Raw genomic sequence first — 23,461 nt, forward strand, 5'->3', positions numbered from 1 at the left:
CAAGGGCAAACCCTAGAAAGCTGCAGGGGTTAGTTGAGGCAGTCGTGAATCAATCCGGGCTTAAAATGCACACAAAATCAATAATTTATATATATACACACACACACACACACACACATATACATCATACACGCGCACACACACACATTCCCCTTCTGGGCTTGTCACCATCCTTTCCGGGGAAGATGCTATTTTCGAGGCAGCCAGTAGGTGGCACGCGCAGCAACTTTTCCCAAGAGGAGGCGGTAGTGGGGGGAGCGTAAACGTTCGGACGACTTATTCTAGAACCTTCCGGAACGTCGAGCCGTCGTGACGGAATTCCTCGGTGGGTGCCTCCCTCCCCTTTCCCGGAAGTAGGTTACATAGAGACGCGCAGGTTAGAATGATTCGCCCCATGACTTCAAGGGAATTTCCGGATCCAAAGTCACTCTTGCTTCCCCCCCTCCCCCACAAACTCCTTTGTTTCCGTCTTCCCTAGCTTAGCCAATTGGAGGAGGAAGTGAAACCGGAGAGAAATCCAGGTTTGCTCACATCTGTGACCGGGGAAGACCCAGTAAACAAGTTCCGGTCTAGAACGGCGCGCACCTTTCTAATTTAAGCCCTTCCTTTCTGTGGTGCGTGGAATCCTAGCGGCAGAGCGAGGTAGCGGCCCTCCTCGCTCCTAATAGGCCTAAGCCTCCTCGGAGGAAGGAGGCTGTTATCCACGTCTTCCCGGCCGGAAGGAGGCCTTTCTCAGTTGACTTTCGAGACGCCACTCGCAGCACACTTTGAGCTGACGCCTCGGGCCTCTTTTTTCGGGAGTTTCCCCGGAAAAGAGGTGGGAACGCTTATCCCGGAAGTCTGTGTGTATATAAACGCATAACACCTCTTCAGATTTTGTTCTTTTTACTCGCTCTATAAACGTGCGGAACAATAAACGACGCGGGTTTTTCCCCTTCCTGCGCGTGACGCACTTCCTGTTTGCGGCCCTGCCAGAAGCTTGTGGAAGTCCTCCTGCTTCTGTTGCTGCTGCTACCACCACCACCACCACCAAAGCGGGAAGGCAGCCGAGAAAGAAGAAGAAGAGACAGGAGTGCGGCTGTCTAAGGGGGAGCGAGCGGGTGAGGCGGCCAAAGGCGGGAAAAACAGTTACGGGTCATCAGCAATTTACCGCGCGCACGGGGGGGGGGAGATCGAAGGGGTGGCGACGGCACCACAGAGAAATTGGGGGGGGGAGGTTTCCCCCTCAGCAACGGGTTTTACGCTCCCCTCCACACCCCGCCCTTTTTTCTTTGGCTCGTGCTTCCTCTGATTGGCCAAAGCGTGCCGCGCGCTGTAGAAAAGGAGGGGAGTGGTCGCCTGCAATACGGGGGGGGGGGGTTTGGGGGCGTTGGATTAATGACATCCCGCCCTGTTCCCTACTTACTGTCTTCGGTGGGGAAAACTTGGAGGAGGCCTCCTTCATCTTGGATGCTGCCTGAGCTCCAGTTCTCCTTTTTCTTGCCGTTCTCTCCATTCCCTTCTCCGCGGAGTCGCCTTTTGTCTCGGGGTGGGGTGGGGGCTAAATCTGGGAGAAGACAACGAGGGCTCCATAGAAGCACAAAAGGGCCCCCCTTGCAGGTGGGAAGAGTCCGCCAGAGCAGAGTTTTCCCAACTAGGGTGCCTCTAATAGACGGGCGGGCTTGGACTGGAGAACGCTTCATCCGACCTGTGGTGGGAAATTCTGGGATTAAAGTTTAAAGGTGCCAAGATTGAGGGGGGGGGGGAATTAGGAAAATTAGGGCGATTGGCAAAGGATGACCATGAAGAATAATTAAAATGCCAGTATAACAACCTATGGTGAATTAATTAGAAATATATAATATTTCTAATATATATATTCTTATAATTTATATTATATATTTCTAATTAATTCACCATAGGTTGTTATACTGGCATTTATATTATAAAATATATATTATTATATCATATTAATAAGCACTTACTAATAAATGTTGGAACATTTGCTTGCTGGAGAATTTTGGGAGTTGAAGTCCACTCATCTTAAAACATGCATAGGTTGGGAAACATCGCTTCAGGATCATCTTTTATAAATGAGGGAACTGTATCTTATTTCAAGGGAAAGATGTTGAGATAGATAAAATCATGCATAGTATCCATTCTTGGGGTAAGAGATATTTTTTATTTCAACTGCTTTGTTTTTAAATGAAGTACTTCACCTTGGGGGTAATGTGAATGGAAAGTTTGTATGGCACAGGCAGCTAAGCTCAGTAGCACAACAAGGATTCAATGCTGTTGCAACAAGATAATGTGATTGTGTGTGGAATTTATTGCTGATAGCATTGTTTCTGTTCTGTGTATTGCCCAATGAAGTGGAGGAAGGGAACTAGCCAGGTTTAGTTTTTGTTCTTTGTCGTGAAATATTTTATTGTTATAAGGCTTACTGCCAGAAATGATTTGTCTCTTCTGAATTGGACTATTGATGATAGTCTCCTCCCCACAAAGCAGCAAATGGTTTTAGCTGAAATGAGAACTAATTTTGCATCAGATGTTTCACACATCATGCATATAATTATTAAAAGTAATATTACATGGAATGTGTCTTTTAAAATTTCAGTGATAGAAATTAAAAGAATAGCTGGCCATTAAAATTTCCTCGAGGTAGGGAGGAAACATTTTGTAGACAGGGTTTAAAAGAGTTTTACTGCTATGTTTGTTTTATAGATAACATATTTCACCTAACACTACCATTTTCTTAGTAAATCTGTTAGAAAAAAATAGTTTTTGACTTACTATCACAATTGAGGCAATTTTTTTGTTGCTAAGTGAAACATTTGTTAAGTGAATTTTGCCCCATTTTAGGATCTTTCTTGCCACAGTTAAGTGAATCACTGCAGTTGTTAAATTAGTATCACACTTATTAAGTCACCTCAAGACTGGACTACTGTAACGCGCTCTACATGGGGCTGCCCTTGAAGAGTGTTCAAAGACTTCAGCTTGTCCAGAACGCAGCCGCGCGAGCGATCGTGGGTGCACCTCAGTACACCCACATTACACCTATCCTCCGCAAGCTGCACTGGCTGCCCATTGGTCTTCGGACACGCTTCAAGGTGCTAGTCGTTACTTTTAAAGCCCTACATGGTATCGGACCTGGGTACTTGAGAGATCGCCTCCTGCCAGTCACCTTCCAAAGACCTATCAGATCCCACAGACTAGGCCTCCTCCGAATTCCATCTGCCGGCCAATGTTGGCTGGCGACTCCTCGGGGGAGGGCCTTCTCTGTGGCTGTTCCGGCCCTCTGGAACGATCTCCCCTTTGAGATCCGGACCCTTACTACCCTTCCGGCCTTCCGCAAAGCAACTAAGACCTGGCTGTACCGGCAGACCTGGGGCTGTTGAACTATCCAGCCCCATCCGAGGTTACGACTGTTGTTGAAGTTTAAATTGCTGTCCCCTTTTTATTGTGAGTCGCCCTGAGTCTCTCGTGAATAGGGCGGCATACAAACTAAATAAAATCAAAAATCGAAATCGAAAGTGAATCTGGCTTCCCCAATGACTTTGCTTGTCTGATGGTTATAAAAGGGGATCACATGATAGCAGTAGACTTATATAGCAGTAGACTTATATACCGCTTCATAGACCTTTCAGGCCTCTCTAAGCGGTTTACAGAGAGTCAGCATATTGCCCCCAACAATCTGGGTCCTCATTTTACCCACCTCGGAAGGATGGAAGGCTGAGTCAACCCTGAGCCGGTGAGATTTGAACCGCTGACCTGCTGATCTAGCAGTAGCCTGCAGTGCTGCATTTAACCACTGCGCCACCTTGGCTCTTGACCCCAGGACACTGCAAGTATAAGCATATAAGTATATATGTCATTTTTCAAGCGTCTGAATTTTGGTCATGTGATCATGTGGATGCTGCAATGGTCATAAGTGTGAAAAACAATAAGTCACTTTTTTCAGTGCTGCTGTAATGTTGAACTAAATGAACTGTTGTAAGGTGATGGCTATCTGTGTAAGTATTAAAACATATTCCTGTGTATTTAAAAAAACCACATCCATCTCTATTCAGTCTAATAATTCTTGACAGTAAGTGTTCTAAATAGTACTTTGTTTAGTATCTTCATAAAGCTGCTGAATGACGTTCTTTGTCCACATGGAATGAAATATGCTGATGATATTCAGTTGTCTAACTTCGCCTCTGGCTACGCAGATAATCCCGGCAAGTTCTTTTGTGTGTCTGGATGCTGTAGGTGCCTGCATAGAGAAGAATGTGCTTCAACTCAGTTCTAGTGAGTCCATTTAGCAGTGGGATTTTAGCCCACCTGTATCTGGAATTGGAGATTTTGCACTTTTCCTTCTGGAAGGGTTTGCAGTCCACAACTGAGAACACTTTGGGGGGCCTTCTGGGCTCACAGTTCCACCTCAAAGAGTAGAAGACATTTGTGGTCAGATAGGCCTTTGCACAACTCTATCTTGTACTCTAATTATGCTTGTTATAAGCATGTTAGTCACCTCTCATTTTGGGTGATACAATGTGCATTTTATCGGTCACTCTTGAAGACTGTCTGGAAGCTGTATTGGTCCAGAGGTCTTCTCTGAGGGCCTTTTCTCTTTGCAGTTGTTATCAATATTTTCATGGTTCACAGACTTTATGCACTCTTTGTGATGGATATTAATTATCCCATACGTAGTGAAGGCATTCATGGTAGAAAAATAATATGAAATCCCAGATTCTGCAGTTTCTTCCGGCTAATTAAAGAAGCTTAGGTCAATCAGACTCTTCATTGAAGAAGATATAATTACCTTTTATAGTAGGCATATATAACTGCTTCTCCCATATTGTTCTAGAAAATATTTTAGTCTCTTGCAAATTGAATTTTCAAAAGGGTACAGAGGAGGGCACAGCCAATACAATATTCTTTTCTCAATCTAAGGCGTAAGAGAAAGTGTCAGCAGTTCATAATTCTGTTATTTGAAATTATATCAATAGTAAACAAATATTCCATGGAAAATAGATTTGCAGTTAGAAATCTGTATAATTATTAATCTGTATGCTCTGAAGCAACCTTATACTCACATCTCCTTTGCTTTTGGCCTTCCTTTGGTAACTTTTGAAACAATGAATCATGCCTTATTTTGATGAAATAGAAGTAAATAACAATTTGTGCAATAGTCATCAGCATTGTGGGGTTGCTTTGTTGCCTTCATCTGCTACTATTTTTAGTATATCATCCTTCCAGATGTCCATAGATGCTTTGTGTAGTATATTGTCCCATAGCCCTTTTTTACCATCATTTTGCCTTTTAATAGCCATTCCTTCTATTTCCTGGCTCTTCCCCTTTTATTTGTCATATATTCTTTAGGCTTCTTTCTGACACCAGAACACACACAAACACATACACACTTATTTTAGAAGAAACAAAGTACCTTGCTTTTTGCTCTCCCAAGTCTGTTGCTATAAGTTATACTGATCAGCTCTGGAGCACTAAACTGCCAACTTCTGATATAATACTAGGGACATATTTAATATATTATCTTAATTAGCAATGGCTCCTAATATGTAATCATTATTGAAAGGTGTTTGTGAACAGCTGATTTCAGTGAAATAGCAGTAGACTTATATACTGCTTCATAGGGCTTTCAGCCCTCTCTAAGCGGTTTACAGAGAGTCAGCATATTGCCCCCAACAATCTGGGTCCTCATTTTACCCACCTCGGAAGGATGGAAGGCTGAGTCAACCCTGAGCCGGTGAGATTTGAACCGCTGAACTGCTGATCTAGCAGTAGCCTGCAGTGCTGCATTTAACCACTGCGCCACCTTGGCTCTTAACAAGATTGCCTGTCCAGTTTCATTGAAATCAGCTGTTCACATCTTTCAGAAGATAGTGTTGTAATTAGAACAACGTATTTATGCTGTCTTCAGTATAGTTTCCAAGATGTAATTCTGTAATATCAGAATAATGTTTACTTATGCATTGAGCCTTTGCAAGATAAATACTATTGAGCACATCAATATTTACAAGGTTTTAAATGGGTATAATACATTACTTGATATAAGTTGTCATCTAATTAACCCTGGCTGAGCTAAAAAAAATCTGGTTGCACCTATTTGTTAGTGATTTATATTGATATAATTAAATCAGTTATCTATTCCGATATTCATGCTTGCTTAAAGAAATAATAATACTAGACCTGCAAGCTACATTTAGATATTGAAAAAAATGCCAGAAGCTTAAAAATTAATTTCATACTGCTGTCAAGAAAACTACATGCCATGTTCCTAATGTAATCAAATGTCGTTTGACTTGGATATCTGTATTTTATATAGTTACTAGTTTTTTCATAAAGAATTAGATTGTGAATGGATGCATTAGGATAAATCACAATATTACTGTAGTTTGCTTTTTTGTTTTTTATGAACCATTCTTGCACTTCTGAGAAAAGGAAGAAGAAATTTGAACAGAGGTGTCAAACTCAAGGCCCATTGGCTGTATCCGGTCTGCAGGATGCTTAAATCTGGCCCACAGGACTGACCTGGAAATATCATAGGACCGGCCCGCGGTGCCTCTGCTGGCCAAAATGGGCTGCAGGGTGGTGTTTATGGCTTCCATGTCCTCCTGCAGCATTCTGCTGGCCAAAAATGGGCTGTGTGGAGCCCCTGTGAGGCCCATTTTTGGCAGAATGCTGCTGGAGGCTGGGAAGGCCAAAAACAGGCTGTGCGGGGCCTCCACACGTCCCATTTTGGCCGGAAAAGTGCTACAAGATAAGTCCATTCTGTCTTCCCCTCCCCGCTCCCTTCCCGGCCCACAGAGAACTACAGTGCTGATCCAGCCCTCGAAGAAATCCAGTTTGACACCCCTGGATTTGAACATCTTTTCTTTCTTTTATAATAGATTGTAGCATGTTGGAGCCACTGGGACATATTCCTGCTGTTTTCCTATCCTAATCTTTATGCAAATGAAATGCTGTATTTTTCACAGTGTAAGACACTTCTCTCCCTAAAAGTGGGAGGAAATGTCTGTGCGTCTTATACAGTGAATATTGCCAAAGCCCCACCCACACATTGGCCCCCACCCTTCGGCTGTTTTTTGCCTCTACATGTTGCGATTTCAGCCTCTGCACACTCCATTTTATATCCGTTCCAGCTGCAGGGATCACCACAGGACATCGCCGCCTCCAAGCGCCATGTTTTTGGCCTCCACACTCCCCATTTTCAGCCAGTTCCAGGTGGCAGGAATGGCCTGGAACCGGCCAAAAACATGATGCTTTGGAGGCCAAAATCGCAACGCACGGAAGTGGTGATGGGTGGTGGCGATCCCTGCAGCCTTTAACAACTGATTGGCGGTGTTCCAGGAGTCTGATTCAACCAATCAGCTGCTCCTGCTGATTCAGACTGCAATAACATGCTGAAGCTGGTCAGGCTGTTTGCAAGGGCGCTAACCAGATGGCTACTGATGGATGCTAGTAGGCAGAGGCAGAATTTTTTTTCTTGTTTTCTTCCCCAAAAACTAATGTGCCTCTTATACTCTGAAAAATACTGTAAGTTTTTGCCTTCTGCACTTGCGAGAAGACATGAGGGAAGGTGGAGTTCTGGTGTCTGACAGCAAAGTAACATCAAATTGTCCAGCTGATCTTTGTCTCACAGAAATATTGCCTAAATGTGGGAAGACACTCCCCCCCCCCCCCCGGTAATTAGGGGTATTACAGGATTGTCCATACATTTTAAGTGTTTGGTTGCCTTTCTGCATAACCAAAATCCAACTCCAAATTGGCCACATCATTTGGTAGCGATATGATTATAAGCTTTAAGAATGTGTCACAACCCTAGGAAGGATGCAGTGGCAAGCCATTTCTGAAAAACTTGCAAAGAAAACTGCAGGGATTATCCTCATAAAAGGCGGGGTCGCTTTCAGGCCATACATTCGGTGTGCACACTTAATTTCCTTTGGCCGTCTGGGAGAGAAGCCTGTTTGATAGTGCTTTTCCCAGAATTATTTTTGATTAAGTCAGTTTATTTTTCTTTTACTCCCCTTCTATTTTCTTTCTATACAAATAGTTCTCGAATTACAAATGTAATGGAGCCTGCAAATTACAATTGTAACCCGAGGATTGTTTGAGTGAATCGCATAAAATGAACTTGAAAACTCCCTGCTTTCACCCACCCATTCACTAATCAAATGCACAGGGCATTAAGTACATGAGGTATCTTAGGGTGGGGAAGGCCATTGGGGGGGGACTAGTGATGAAACAGGCCACCTGCTTAAGATCACCCAAGGCCTCCCCTGATCCACTGAGATACCTCATGCTCCCCACAATTGCTTCCTTGCTCATGCTGCTGCACCAGGTTTTCACAGGCACTGGACCTGTGGAGACTCACCTTGCGAAGATCTAGTGAGCTGTCTCCTCTCCAGCTTCTCTGTCATGGTTTCTTTGCCTGGTCCCGGCACTCCAAAACAAAGTGGTGAGAGCAGAGGGAGAGCAGGACGAGCATGCCGAGGTGGCGCAGTGGTTAGGGTGCAGTACTGAAGGCCACTACAGCTGACTGTTATCTGCAGTTCAGCGGTTCTAATCTCACCGGCTCAAGGTTAACTCAGCCTTCCATCCTTCCGAGGTAGGTGAAATGAGGACCCAGACTGTGGGGGCGATATGCTGACTCTGTAAACCGCTTAGAGAGGGCTGAAAGCCCTATGAAGCGGTATATAAGTCTAACTGCTATTGCTATAACTGCTATGCTCTGCTTGGCTTTTTGGGCTCACCAAGGCTGCCTGCTGGGATGGAAACCTAGATGGGTCTCCCCCAAAAGCTTCCAGTCTCGATGTGGAAAAATGTTTGCATGTCAATGGAAGGCTTTGGGGCAGCGAAATTGTGGTCCTTCAAGCTTCTCTTCAGCTTGCAAATACTTTTTGCACAGAGACTTGAAGCTTCTGTGTGCTGTGATCTTGCAGGACTTTAGGCCCCCATTCTCTGCAAGTGGATGGGTGCCTGAAGTTGCACAAGATCATGGCTCCCAGAAGTTCCCAGTCTCAGCACGCAAAACATTTGAAAGCCGACAGCACGCTTTGAGGTAGCGAAAGTGCATCTTTACATGAATGATTTTATAACTATCTCCATCATATATCATTGCAGTGTAGCTTTTATCAAAACTGATAATACTGGTATCATTACATGGCTAAAATATGTAGACGTTAAAAATAGTTTTACAAATAGGACATAGTATAAAATATTAAAACACATTCACTGATTATGGAAGTTTGCAAGCATCTGTATTTGTATCTCTGCTTGCCAAGAGTCTAGCTAAAACTGCTTGATTAAAAAAAATACTTGCTACTAACTGCCACGTTTTCCCAAAAGTAAGACCTACCCAGAAAATAAGACCTAGCTTGATTTTTAGCATGCTCTTAATATAAGCCATACCCCAAAATAAGCCACAGTTAAGGTTGTCAGCCATGTGTGTGTGTGTTGTGTGTGTGTTCGGGGTGGCCAGCACTGGAGGCCCGAGGTCTGATAGTGTCCGGCAGCAGTTGCAGCCCATGCAGTGCAAGTAAGTTGATTACCTGTCCAAGCAGGAAACAGAGGCAGGGGAGAGGCATGTGATCCAACACACTGTGCGGGCTGGCTATCTGGACGTGCGGACTGTGGGAAAGCCGATAGTGGGTTGGAGCAGACGGCTGGACACAGGAAGCTTTTTGTGCCCTGGCAGCAGACAGAGGCAGCTGTGTAGGGAGAAGGCAGGTGATCCTGACATGCTATGTGGGACTCAGGTGAGCTGAGGTGTGGTGGGCGGCTGGCCAGCTAGCCGTAGGAGGCTTTTCTTCACATCTCTCGGCTTGCCTGCAGCCCACACGTTGCATCAGCATTGTTTGCCTTCCCTTCAGTGGCTCTGCCTCTGTCTGCTGTTGGTGACACTGCGTGAAGATGAGTCACGGCTGGCAACCGGTTCCGCCCCACTCACTCGGCTTTCCTCTGTAGTGCGTCTGGGTCACGTGCTTCCCCTCTTTGCTACTTGGACAGGTAAGCAACTCATCAGTGCTGTGCTGGCTGGGCAGCCCCAGACTGCCCTGCAGCTCCTACCGGACACCATCGGTCCCTGTGCACTCACAGCCTCTTGTTTGTGTCTGGGGGATGGGACTCTGATATTGTATCTCCAAAAATAAGTCATCATGCTTATTTTGGAGACCCCCAAAATATAAGACTGGATCCTATTTTCAGGGAAATATGGTGTGTACTTATCATATTTCCCTGAAAACGACATAATTCTGTTTCAGTTTTCCTTTATGAGGGTATGATTCATGTGGGTGGAGATATTAATCAGAGATTATTTGAATTTGCATTTGGTATACAAGAAAGATTGAAAATTATTAATACTCTTCTACAGTAAAGGAAGATATTGTATTAAGAGGAAAATTTTGTTCTGCAGAATAACAATATTTTTTTCATAAATAATGGTTTATCAACCTAATAAAATATTGAATTCTTTTTGTTACTTTTCTTCTGCTTTTCCTAGCTTAGGCATTCTATTTTTGTTGTAATTTAGATTACATTTCATTGGTTTATCATATTCTTTGTTTAAAACTGAGGGCTCTAATCTAACAATTATTGTTGGAAGTCTTTTGACAATGTTATAAAAAGTGGAAAGTTTGTCAAGGATATAAAAAAATAGGATATAAGTACTACAGTATTATAGTTTGGATGAAACTTAACATGGCAATATAGTTGGAATATGCAACATAAGAGGCCCTTCTACTGTAATATTCCTTTCAGAAGAATATGATGGGTTGGTTTTATTTTTTTCTAAAAGTGCTCCTTTCCTATGAAAATCTTCATATTTTTGATTGAATAAAAAATATTTCAGATGATTGTAAAATGTTTGTCTGGTTGAGCCTTCTCAATTTTTGTCAAAAGTTAAGACTCAGATACTATTTTACCTGTTTAAATTTTTTATTAAAAGCAGTTTCAAAAATTTGCTAATTTTTTGTTTGGTGGTCTAGACCTGGAGTTCTCAATAACTGGGTGGTGGATTGGAACCGGGCCAGGGCCCGCCAGGAACTGATTACAAAACTCTTTTCCTACAATGATATTTTTGGGCAGACTTTTAACAATCCATATTTTTATAGGGTGCATCATACCTTTTAAGAGAAATTTGTATTTGTATATTGAAATGAAGTCTTGGTTTTACAGGATTCTTACCCAAACACAATAAAACATGGTGGATTATTATGAAGTTCTAGGAGTGCATAAACATGCCTCTCAAGAAGACATTAAAAAAGCGTAAGTATTCATTTTTAAAACTGTAGCAAGTTATATTGTATTCCTTGCATTAGCTGTTTTTTTTTGAAGGAGGCTTTAAATCACATAAAATTGGGTGTCTATAAACAGTTTTCCTTTGTTTCCTTTACTATCACTTAGGTGTTTATTTATATGTTTACCTAGAATCAAATCTTATGGTTGAAATTATGATTGGTCACTCAGCTCAATATTTATTAGTCGCAAAAGATTGTTTAAAGCAGAAGTAATTTAAAACGTTCAAGCAAATATAGCTGCTGAAAAAAAATCATATGTCAGGAACTTACATCAAGTATAAACACCAATCTTACAAAAATATTCCCTAGAATTGGGACAAGTTTATTGATCAGCTGATAAATTTAAAAAATTGGTGGGTAATACTGATTTCCTAATCATTCCTTCCTACATTTCATATGTAGATTTATAAAATTATCAGAATAGAATCCAGTAAATAGTTAATAGTATAATTATTATGGCACTTGGTATCCTATTTAGAACTGCAGAGTATGGATGACATTTTAATTAAACAATTTAATAATTAAGGTTCAGTACTTTTTCCTATATTCTGTTTATAGAATTTAGAACTCCTGTGAATTTTCTCTACTGCGTTTTCTCCCTATTTCCTTCTCTTGTGCCCTTTTGTGTCTTACAGTACAGCCCATCCAGATGGTTTAATCCTTCTTTGAGTAGTTCTTGCAAAGTGCTACAATGTGTCAAGATAAATCTCTCAAGTTTAAGTAATCCATTGGGACAAATTATTATATTGATGATGCATTAGGAAATTATCATTTGCAATTAGTATTTCTATAGATGTTTAAGTTGTTAAAAATTCTTAGTTCATCAGGCTAGCTTGTTCTTTTGTTATTTTTTAATGCAGCGATGTTCTTGAATAAAGTATCTTTGGTTTGGATTTCAGATACCGTAAACTTGCATTAAAATGGCATCCTGACAAAAATCCAGATAATAAAGAGGAAGCTGAGAGACAATTCAAGCAAGTTGCTGAAGCTTATGAAGTGCTGTCAGATAGTGAGTAAAATATGAAAGATTCCATGTGGAAGTTAGAATATACCTTAAACTATTGCATATATATTTGGTCTCAGAATGTCAAAGAAATTCTGCAAGACTGCACTGGGTGGAAATGTTCTCATTCTCTGGATTTTCCTTGAAAAAATAAAAGATATGCTGCACTGGATAATTGTTCACAGCTGCTATGGAGAGGGAAGGAAAATAAGGTGCTGTTAAGGAGGAGTAAGTGGAGTATTTAAGGGAAAGATAGTTTATATTTATCTAATTTGTATTAAACACAAGTGGTACTTGATTTATAACAGTTTGTTTAGTGACAGTTCCAAGTTACAGTGGCATTGAAAAATATGACTTATGATCATTTTCCACAGTTATGACCTTTGCAGCATCCCCATGATCATATGATTAAAATTCTTGGTAACTAGTTCATATCAGAGGTGCTGTTGATTCGCACTGGTTCAGGCGAATCGGTAGTGGTGGTGCAAGGCTCCGCCTACCCAACCTGATGTCACAAAGAACCTTCTGCACATGCATAAACATAAACAGATGTGCACGTTCCCACTCCTGAACCGGTAGTGAAGAAAATAGAATACAATCTCTGGTTCATACTTAAGACTTTTGCTGTGTCCCAAGGTCACCTTTCGCAACCTTCTGATAACCAAAGTCAAAGGGGAAGCCAGGTTCACTTAACAACTTGGTTGCTAATTTATCAACTGCAGTGATTCACTTAACTGTGGCAAGTAAAGCTGTAATATGGGACAAAATTCACTTAACAAATGTCTCATTTAACAATAGAAATTTTGGGCTCAATTGTAGTTGTAAGTAAAGAACTACTTGAAATGAAAATTATATAAATTAGGCTGATGAGCAACTTGATCTAATTGCACTCTCCCCTTCCACCAATATGTCAGTTGAGAATTTTAGCAAATATTCTGTTCTTCTGTTCTGCTAGGTTTTCCCAAAGTATAATCTCCTTTGCGCAGATGCAAAGAGAGCAAGAAAAGATGTTAAGTATCTCTTAGTTTTACATTGTTGAAATAAATCTATCTTTCCCAAAGTTTCATTGTATCCTTTTCATATCATTTGTATTCATTTACGGAAGATATATAAATTAAGATTGCAAGTAGTCCTTAATTAATGATAGTAATTGGGACTAGAATTTCTATCACTAAGCAACATAGTCATAAACATTGTGATGCTATGTGACTATGCCATTTCTATGTGGAAGTTTTGGCAGTTCAAGTTACTATTAAACAAATCACTGCAGGTTGTTAAGCATGGTCATCTTGTGACCGCGGCTTCTGACTTCCTGCGGTCTTCCCTATTGACTTTGCTCGTGGGAAAACGATAGGGAAGATTGCAAATGGTGAGCATGGTACTGCAGGGCGCTGTGTCAGCCAGAATGCAAGTTCTGGTCATAATTGCCAATATTATAAGTTCAAACGATACATTAAAGAAAAGTGTGATGATGAAAGATTTAGGAAATTTTGTCATATAAATCTATAGGTCCTGAACAAATGATAGTGTGTGGTTGCAAGATTTAGGAAACCCTTCCTCAGTCTGTCATATTGAACATTTTGCTAAATTTTGACTGAATTTAAAAAGAAATAGTATTTTGCTGCATAACCCAGAATCAAATTATTTATTCAGAAAAAAATGTACATTTTGTCACATATTTCATCTTACTTAAGAATTATATTGGTGGTCCCTTTATGAATGAAATTGTAATGCATTCCCTAAAGCTTTTTCATAATCTTCAGATTTATGGCAAACACCAGAGATTGATTTAAAAGAAGTACTCGAAGTGGCTGGTCTGTCTTCTCTTTTTCCTTTGTATATTCAATCTGGTCTTTTAAAAGTCAGGGAATTTTGCGGAATAGGATTGTTAATATTGGGAGATATTTAGAGGGGAATCCATAGAATAGAATAAATATGAGATCTTCAGAATAGTTTGTCTTTGATTTATATTTGCAGTTTAACTACCTCCTTTTTTGCAGCTAAAAAGCGTGATATCTATGACAAATATGGAAAAGAAGGGTTAAATCCAGGTGGAGGTATGTAAGGATTTAATATTGCTTCTCTATTTTTTTAATGTAAATGTTTGTGAAATTACTTATAGTTTTAATGATTAAAAAGGAGTTGGAAAGAGAGAGAATAAAATGAAATAAATATGGAAAGAGAGAGGATAAAAATATGGAAAGAGAGGATAAAATAAAATAACTGCTAAAATAATTGTAGTAAAAATTTGGAATCTCTTTGTATCTTTTTTCTTTTTCTTCCTTTTTTGTTTTTTTATTTATCATTTTTTAAAAATTGTATTTTGTGTAAAAATTCTTTAATAAAAATTAATTTAAAATAGGAAATGTTTGTCAATGGATATTAATAGGTGTGTGTACTGATTTGATTAGGATATTGAAAATTTAAATCTGGATTCTGGCTTATAAATAAGAATTCTGATAAATATATCACAAGCCTCATTGTTTTCAGTAGTCTACTCCCAACTGTGGCTACATCTAATTCAAATCTTTACATCCTATCTCTAATCCAGCATGAGGTCACATGCTATGCGGAGCTTGATAAAATGGCAAAAAATCAAGAAATACAGTTATTACAACAATTCGTTATTAAAATAGTTCTCTTGATAAATTATATAAGGAATGTTTTAATATTTTGGAAAATGTAATATTAAATACTCTTTTTATAGGTGGAAGCCATTTTGACAATCCATTTGAATATGGTTTTACATTCCGGAATCCTGAGGATGTCTTTAGGGACTTCTTTGGTGGAAGAGATCCATTTTCTTTTGATTTCTTTGGTGAGTACTTTTAAATTAAATTTTCACTTTCCCCCTACTTTTAAGAATTGTCATAATTGCTGCTTCTAATCCTCTGGTTTTCCAAGTATGTTGGCAAAAAGATACTCTCAATATGTTCAAAATCTGATTTGGTTTCTTTGTTTGGATAGTTTGGAATATTGAAGATTTGTGCAATAAGCCGTGGCCTATATCTGTATAATCCCTTCAAATATTTCAGAATTAATTTCTTTTGATGGTGTCCTTGAAATTGATTAATTCATAGTATCACAATGCTAAAAAGGATCTTGGAGGTCTTCTAGTCTCAATACCCAGGATAGGAAATCACATACCATCCTGAATAAATAGATACCCTATTTTTCTTGAAAATTGCAGCAATAACTTCAGGAGGCTCTAATCTTTTATAGTTGTATAGATATAGTTTAACATTTTAGATGAAAGTTCTAAAGCTTTCCAATTAGACAAAATTAGAATGAGTTCAACTTTTTTACTCAGTTTGAAATGAATTGTAAATCACATCCTACATTTTCCTTTATATCGGTGCAGTAGTCAAATGGTGAAGACACTCGCCTCCCACTTAGCAGGTTGAGAGTTCAGTTCTAGGCAGTGACAGATATTTCTCCACCAGGACACAAAGAGAAAATATCTGCTGGGAACTCCACATAGGTAAAGCAAGGAATACAGAGTTATAAAAAGACAAAAAAAAACACAAAAACCTTTATATGTTGTGATATGCTTAACATTTTTTAACAAAGGACTACAGTATAAAAGTACCAGAAATGTCACAATTGTACAGTTGCTTTTAATCAAGATGCAGAAAGCATTTTTTCTTCAACCAAACGGGATGATTTGAATAATTTTGGATTAGTGGGTTATAGACATGAACACTAAAGAAAAAATATTTCCCAGTAACTACCAAATTTCTCAACTAAAGCAAGACATTGTGACAGTTACAGTTCACAATTGAATGAAATGGCGTCATTTTGTTGGAGACATATCTATCCAGAACATCAGTTAATCTTGATCAATGGATTTCTCATTCTATGCTATGTGAAGACATCAAAATGCTGCTTGGAGATTGGAGGATACTTGCTGTTTGTGGAACCCCACCCCCTGCTATTAAAATCCAGCAGATATAATTTTGCTATGTAGACTTTGGAAAAGTTGAATGCTTAAATGAAGAGCCAAGGTGGCGCAGTGGTTATGGTGCAGTACTGCAGGCCACTTCAGCTGACTGTTATCTGCAGTTCAGCGGTTCAAATCTCACCGGCTCAAGGTTGACTCAGCCTTCCATCCTTCTGAGGTGGGTAAAATGAGGACCCAGACTGTGGGGGCAATATGCTGACTCTGTAAACCGCTTAGAGAGGGCTGAAAGCCTTATGAAGCGGTATATAAGTCTAACTGCTATTGCTATAGCTGTGGAGAATGTTCTTTTCAGAAAATTCAGAAACTTCAGAAGTGGACTTTCTGTTTTGGGGTTGGTATAGAAAAACTTTTTGCTTGCTGTGATGGATAATACACTGGAGCTAGAGAGTGCAACTGCAGATTTTTTTTCTGAGTCTTTTTCAATTGTAGCTATGATCAACTGATTTTCTGTGTTCCCTAGGATAGGTTTGTATAGTTTGACTTTTGTCCTTCTAGGCAAAAAATATATATGTTTACTTGGTTGTATGAGAATTTGTTTTAATGTGTGGAGTCGGCCCTGATAGTTGGGGACATAATTGTACCTCTCATTTTCACTTAATAATTACAGAGAGGCTGTAGAACTTAAAAATAAGTTTGTTTTGGAGTGAGCAAAGGTTTGGAGTTAAAATCAAAGAGATTAAGTTATGTGGCTAGAGGTCATGAAACTTGGGTAGATTTGTCTGAGCTGCTCTTTAAGGCACTTATTCTCTATGAAATCTCTGTCTCTGGTATTGAAATAGCTGTGAACCTAAGACTTATTTTAAATTTAATTTCAAGATAATATAAAATACAGCAACCTGGTTGTTTCTGGTCTTAAAAATCTGTTTTCATTCCAGATAATTTGAATAATTTGCCTCATCTTTAGAACAAACGACCTATGGCTTGACCCTCATCTATGATTTATTTACATGTATTTTTAAATTATGAAATATTTAAGAAACAATAATTTTAGTTAAAATTAGTCATCCTTCCAGCCCTACCTATGGGGAGCCCTGACGGATGAAGCTCTTGGGTTGAACAAGATTTCTGTTAATTTTAGTTACATCTTTTGATCTTGGCTGAAACATACTGCTTGAATATTTGTTCTATTTTGGGATTGCTTAGGAAGGTGATTTTTTTCCCCCCCATTTGAATCCTAAATATAACAAACATGAGATTCTTTTTCCTCTTTCCAGTGGCATGGATCTATTTTGTGGCGAAATTACTCCACCAGAATTCATTCCTTGTGTACAAAAGGAATAAACATGGAAATGAATATGTTTAAAGAATTGCTTTAGCTTAATTAATAACTATAAATAATAAAATTGTCTACATATTCCATTTATTCAATAGTTGATATCCTGGTATTAGAAAATGAGTTTTGAAGATATCCAAAAAGCCAAGAGTATTTTTTGGTGAAAAATCTGAATTTAATAAGTAGTTTAACATTTAAAATTAGTAGTAGTATATTTTGAGTATGAAAATGAAACAGGTTACACAAGAACTCTTAAACAGTGAGGTGTGGCACTGCTCATATCTTCAGAGAATAGACAGAAATATTTAACTGCCATTCTTCTTCCTTCTTATTTCAGATTATATAGCTTTAAAACTGAGCTTGGTCTTTCATTGAAATATAACTTTAATTCGTTGATGAATCTGAAAGTATTATCCTGCTAACCTTCTCAAAGTAATGTATTTAAATTCATGGGAAGTTTACATTTTAAGAATATACTTGGGAACTTGCATTATTCAATGGCCAATGTCTTTTATATAATTACTTAACTGCAATTGGTACTTTTCTTAGATTCCTACTCATTGCTTATCAGTTGGCTGCCAGAGGATTCTAATGAAGGATCAGAAGAAAGGTCTATAGAGGAACTCTTGGAGGAGTATAGTTATGAGTCGATAGGAGAAATGGCAGAGGAGCTGGAGGAAGAGCTATTTGAAGAGTATGGTGAAGATTCTGTTGAGGCATTTGAAGAATATGAAGGATCTTTTGAGCTGGACGATGTGCTAGTGGAGGAAGAGGACTTTTCTGAAGGAGTAGACGAGTCCTTAGAGGAGGAAGTGAGTTTAGTGTCAGAAGATTGGGTAGAAGAGCCTAGCAGTATAACTCTGGAGGAGTTGGAAGAAGAAATAAGTATAGGATCAGATTTGGAGGAAATTTACTAAATGAAAGCCTTTATATTAATAAATTCAATTTTAAGCTATCTGAAACGTCTCTTCGCTTTTCTAAAGGATGCTTGCTTGGTATAAAAAAAGTCAAAACAATTGTGCTAACGAGCTAAATTTAAATACAATTTTAACATCACAAAATTTTAGTAGCTTTGAAAGCTTTTAGAGTCACTTTGATGAATACTAATTAGCAGAACCCAAAGGTGTGTTTTATGATTATGGTATTGTTGTAACTAGTCATTTTAAAATGAGTGACAAAAAAGTGTACAAATTTGAAGTTCAACTGCAAGTGTATTTCTAAGCTTTTTTTAAAAAAAACAACAACACCCTGAATATTAAATTAGCTGCCTGTGTAGATGTACCAGAAACCTACGTATTTCATTTCCTCCCCAAAACTTGTTCAAAAAAGCTAATAAAACAGAATAAATCTGTTAATGATACAAATAGCTTTGTTGTTACAAGCAGTCAGAAAATAAAATTTTAACCCTTACCAAGTTTGGATGCTTTATACATCTTTATACTCTTGCATTTTGTGCAGAGGAAAAATAGATCTTAAAACATACTTGAGATACAGAATAGTCTTCCCTTAATTACTGTATTTCTCAGTCTGTAAGACATACTCCTCCCCCAAAGTGAGTGGAAATGTCTGTGTGTCTTATAGAGCAAATGTTGCTGAAACCTCGTCCACCTGCCAGCCACCACCCTTGGGCTGTTTTTGGCCTCTATGCATCCCATTTTCGGCCCATTCCAGGTGGGGATCCTGGTCACTTGGAACGAGCTAAAAATTGGATGTGCAGAGGCTGAAAATGGGGCATGTAGAGGCCAAAAACAGGATGTGCGGAGGTGGCTATAGGCGGCGGTGATCCCCACAGCCTGGAACAGCTGATCAGCGGTATTCTGGGAGACCAGTCCAACTGCCAATCAGCTACTTCTGCTAAATCAGGCTGCAATAACATGCTGAAGCTGACCAGGATGTTTGCTGTTTGCTGCAAGGATGCTAACCAGATGAATATCGATGCATGCTGGGAGACAGAGGAAGATTTTTTTCTGGTTTTCCACCCCAAAAGCTAGGTCTTAGGGTACAGAGTGCCTTATAGTGCAAAAATACAATAATTGGGTAATAAATAAAAGTTATTTAATTCTCCGAAGAGCATAATTGGCTCTTTAACATATTCATATATCATATTTTCATAATATTGAAATACAAAATGAAACTACAGTATAAAACAAAATGCTGGCTACTGTAAGCTAAGTCATTGATGTGATAGGTGGGCATAGGGATTGAGCAAACAAATGAAGCTTTGTGTAAGCATTCTAAAACCATTGAGTTCTATTCAGCATACACTTTTTTATGTATTAAAGATCGGCGAAGATTCACATGGCACTTTAGAAGCATCTTCATATCTGAATGTAGTTGAGTGAAACTTGTAATGGGTGCAGCTGGCGACAATGTATATTTCCTTTTAATTATTGATGGAAAAAATTAAAAGTGGGAATATGTTGTATAAACAATCTGAATAACTTAATAAACTTCATTTTGGTTTTGTTTCGTTATCAAAGATTTTAAATGGGGAATATTTTCTTAGTAAATCTAGAGATTATCAATTTGGAGAAAATTATTTGGCTGTATATACAGTTTTAAATCAACATAGCTTATTAAGGGATTTCATTATAGAAAAACTGGATTTTGGATTCTTAGATACAAAATACAGATAAAATTAATTGCATACAACTAAATGTGATTCTATATTCGTAGAATTATTTAAACTCCTAAGTTTCCCTAGGAATATTTTAGACACTCTGAAATCATATTCATAGTAGAAACAAAACTTGAATTGACAAAATAAACACCAGGTAACTCAGAAAAAATGGCTATTTATAGATTCATAATAGTGAGCAGTAATATAATATAGTTCATGGGTACACAAGTGACCTTCATACTTTGCTCATGAGTCAATGTAATAAATTAGGCAGCTACACCAGTGGCTTTACCTGATAATATGCTGAAGTTCAATATATAAAGACTCTTGCTACAGGAATAGTATTTTATCTGAAAGATTCTTAAGCTGTTGGTGATGTGGAAATATACTAAAATAGTGCTAGTCATTAAAAGAAGTCAGGTCTACTATTACTAGTTGTAATTTAAGGTATTAATGCGGACTGATTCTTCTACCTTTTGTGATTGAAGACTTCCCTTTTATTTAATTTTTCAGTGAAGCTGATGGTCCTCGGGGTGTGTAACAGAATGTTATCTTAAGAAACTTGTATGTACAAATATGAAAGTGAGATTAACACGTACTGTTTCCCTTTATGTAAAAGGCGAGTTTCATGAAAATTAGTTGGATATAATGGTTCCATTGATGAGATCCCTTTGAAAGTAATTGTTGAGTTAAAAGGGTTGGAGATTGAATTCTTTCATTAAAAGAGGATAAATACAAATCCATGTACTTTGGTTTGAAGCATCAAACATTACAACTTTAGGCAGTTTCTTTAGCAAGAAAAACACGAGCAACCTACCTGTGGAATTCTTACTCTCAATTGGATGCACCAATTGCAGTAACCATTTTTCCCTATTGTTAGCTTTTAAATTACATAATTCATCTAGGGACTGTTTATATTTAAATGCGATTTAGATGTATTCATTGTTTTGAATGTCTCATTCTCATTCTTTAATGACTTGTTCTGAATATTTGATGAGATACACTTTAAAACAGTTTTAAAAACAACTTTAATACCCATAAATATATTTCAGATTGTCTCATCTTCAGATACATTCTAAAAATATAATAATAAACAGCTAATCTTAAGGACATGTTGAACTCTACTTACTGTTCAGTTCTAGAGTTTCGTCATGTTCCTATATACAATAGCAGAATAATGTTTCCCTGTTTCTTTTCCTCCTTTTTTCAAAAATTGATGTTTTATAAAGTAGCAATTTGGCAATATGGAAGCTTGAAAGTTGCTATTCTTAGTTCTTTGATGTAGGTGATTTTGAAAAAATTACTATTTTCAAAGTTTTTCAAATAAAGCCATATATCTATTACCTATTTACGTAGATGATGGTATTTTGGGTTCTGTGGAGATCTTAGACTGTATATTGATATAATGATTATAAAGTTATGTGACAATCATTCCTCAATTAAATATTGAAGACTGTATTTTATAAAGTGCCGTCTATTGTGATAATGTTTTGCATATATTCATTTATACAGTTTTATATCTCTGGATCAAACATACATCATAGGTGAGAAAATGGTAATGATTTTAAGACTGTATGAAATATTTGGTTTAATAGCTTACTTTTTGCTGTCAGGAAATGCTAAATTTCTAAAGAGAAATGAATGATGCTTGTAAGTTTTTAATGTTTTCATTTGCTGTTTTAATACCTTTTACAGTTTTAAAATATTTATCTGGTTAAAACCTCATTAATCAGGCTAATGTAACAGATTTAGATTCTTCATTGCAGCTTTTGTTCAGGTTCCCAAGTTCCTAAACCTACAAAAAAATATAGTTGAAGTGGACAGTGAAATTTAAATGTCTTACTTTTCTACAGGTTGCTGTTTTCTTTCTTTTATTAGAAAAATTACTCTTAAAGGCTGCAGTTCATAGCATATTTCCTTGAATGTTTTTGAAAGGAGGAAGGGTAGAGCAATGGTTAATCATTCCAGACTGGAAAGCAGAATATCATGTATTCTAGTCCTGTGTTAGGGAGGAAGACAGTTGAGTGACTCTGGTAAAGGACCTATTGTAAATTATGAGTAGTGCTTTTATATATATGAATATAATGTAGTATTAAAATCTTTATGTGACATAATGTTCTCTTACCAAAGATTGAAATAGATTATGTTGGTGATATATCTTAATATTTAAATGTTTATTATTAAATCTTTTAAAACCATTTTGTTTAATTATTACAGAAATTCACTGATTAATTTGAAACTCTTTTTAATTTTATTTGCAGAAGATCCCTTTGAGGATTTTTTTGGTAATAGAAGAGGGCCGCGTGGAAACAGAAACAGAGGTGGTGGTTCATTTTTCTCTGCCTTCGGTGGATTTCCTGCCTTTGGGGGCGGTTTTTCTTCCTTTGATACAGGTAGGACTTAATTATAACGTATACATTGAAATGTGGACAATTCTGAAAGGTTTATAGCCTGCAAACTTTGATTGGATACCATTTATGCAAGCTAGAATTATAGAAATAGAAAACTAAAAGAGAGCAAGAGTTGCTAAGATGGATCCAGGAATTTGAGTTTTTCATGTTTATTTCAGGGTTGAAGGACCTTTGCTGCTCAAAAATATTAGTGATTCTCACCATTTGGCAGCTCTGTCAAGCACGGGAATCAGCAATATTTGGGTTTCCATATGTTTCCATACGTTTCTATCCATCCCTTCAAAGATGTAAAACACTATTTGGTATTTTGAATGTATTCAGAACATGTAGTATTACTTAACATTTCTCAGTGCTGATGAACAAATATGGTCTTAAATAAGAGGCCTGATAGTTCCAAACATTTGTCTCTCCATTAATCTAAAAGCAGAAGTATGTCTTGGCCAAATACATTTTGTCACTTTTTCTTTCTTAGCAGGTTTCACTTCATTTGGTTCTCTTGGCCATGGAGGCCTTACTTCATTCTCCTCCACATCATTTGGTGGTAGTGGAATGGGTAATTTCAAATCTGTATCGACTTCAAGTAAAATAGTTAACGGCAGAAAAATCACTACAAAGAGGTACAGTGATTTAAATTTAAATTTGTTAGTGAGTTGTTAATATTTCTTTCCATTCAAAACAAAACTAGAATATAGTAACTATTTCAGTAAGGTTTGACTCATTGTTTTTATTTTGTTGTGTAGATCTTTTTTATCCTGGGGTTAAGTGTAAATTAAGTTGGTGTCCCTGTGGCCTAAGAAAAAGGATATAGTGTATCTGATCTGACTTGAAATCATAGTTAAAAAGCTAGCTCAGTTAAAGAATCTTGCAAGAGTTTTGAGAACTGAAGAATTAATTGCTTCAAACTTGTGGATAAA

General features: G+C 38.0%; 1 protein-coding gene across 4 annotated transcripts in view; it reads left to right on the top strand.

Moving 5' to 3' along the window:
* Positions 1–941: 941 nt before the first annotated feature.
* DNAJB6 (DnaJ heat shock protein family (Hsp40) member B6) overlaps positions 942–23,461 on the top strand; it is a 61,337-nt gene continuing 38,817 nt past the window's right edge. Inside the window, exons 1-7 of one of the 4 annotated variants that reach the window (XM_087712492.1) lie at positions 942–1,100; positions 11,158–11,247; positions 12,179–12,288; positions 14,283–14,339; positions 14,990–15,100; positions 22,401–22,529; positions 23,020–23,164. In XM_087712492.1, the coding sequence (XP_087568618.1) occupies positions 11,183–11,247; positions 12,179–12,288; positions 14,283–14,339; positions 14,990–15,100; positions 22,401–22,529; positions 23,020–23,164 (617 nt within the window). In that variant the 5' untranslated portion in view covers positions 942–1,100; positions 11,158–11,182. Of the gene's footprint in view, positions 1,101–11,157; positions 11,248–12,178; positions 12,289–14,282; positions 14,340–14,989; positions 15,101–22,397; positions 22,530–23,019; positions 23,165–23,461 lie in introns of all 4 variants that reach the window. The other 3 variants (XM_087712490.1, XM_087712491.1, XM_087712493.1) reach the window with 3 other exon arrangements.

This window comes from Thamnophis sirtalis, unplaced genomic scaffold (genome assembly GCF_051295495.1).
Source record: "Thamnophis sirtalis isolate CommonGarterSnake01/CBP01778 unplaced genomic scaffold, rThaSir2_p1.2 scaffold_4, whole genome shotgun sequence".
Taxonomy (NCBI): Eukaryota; Metazoa; Chordata; class Lepidosauria; order Squamata; family Natricidae; genus Thamnophis; species Thamnophis sirtalis.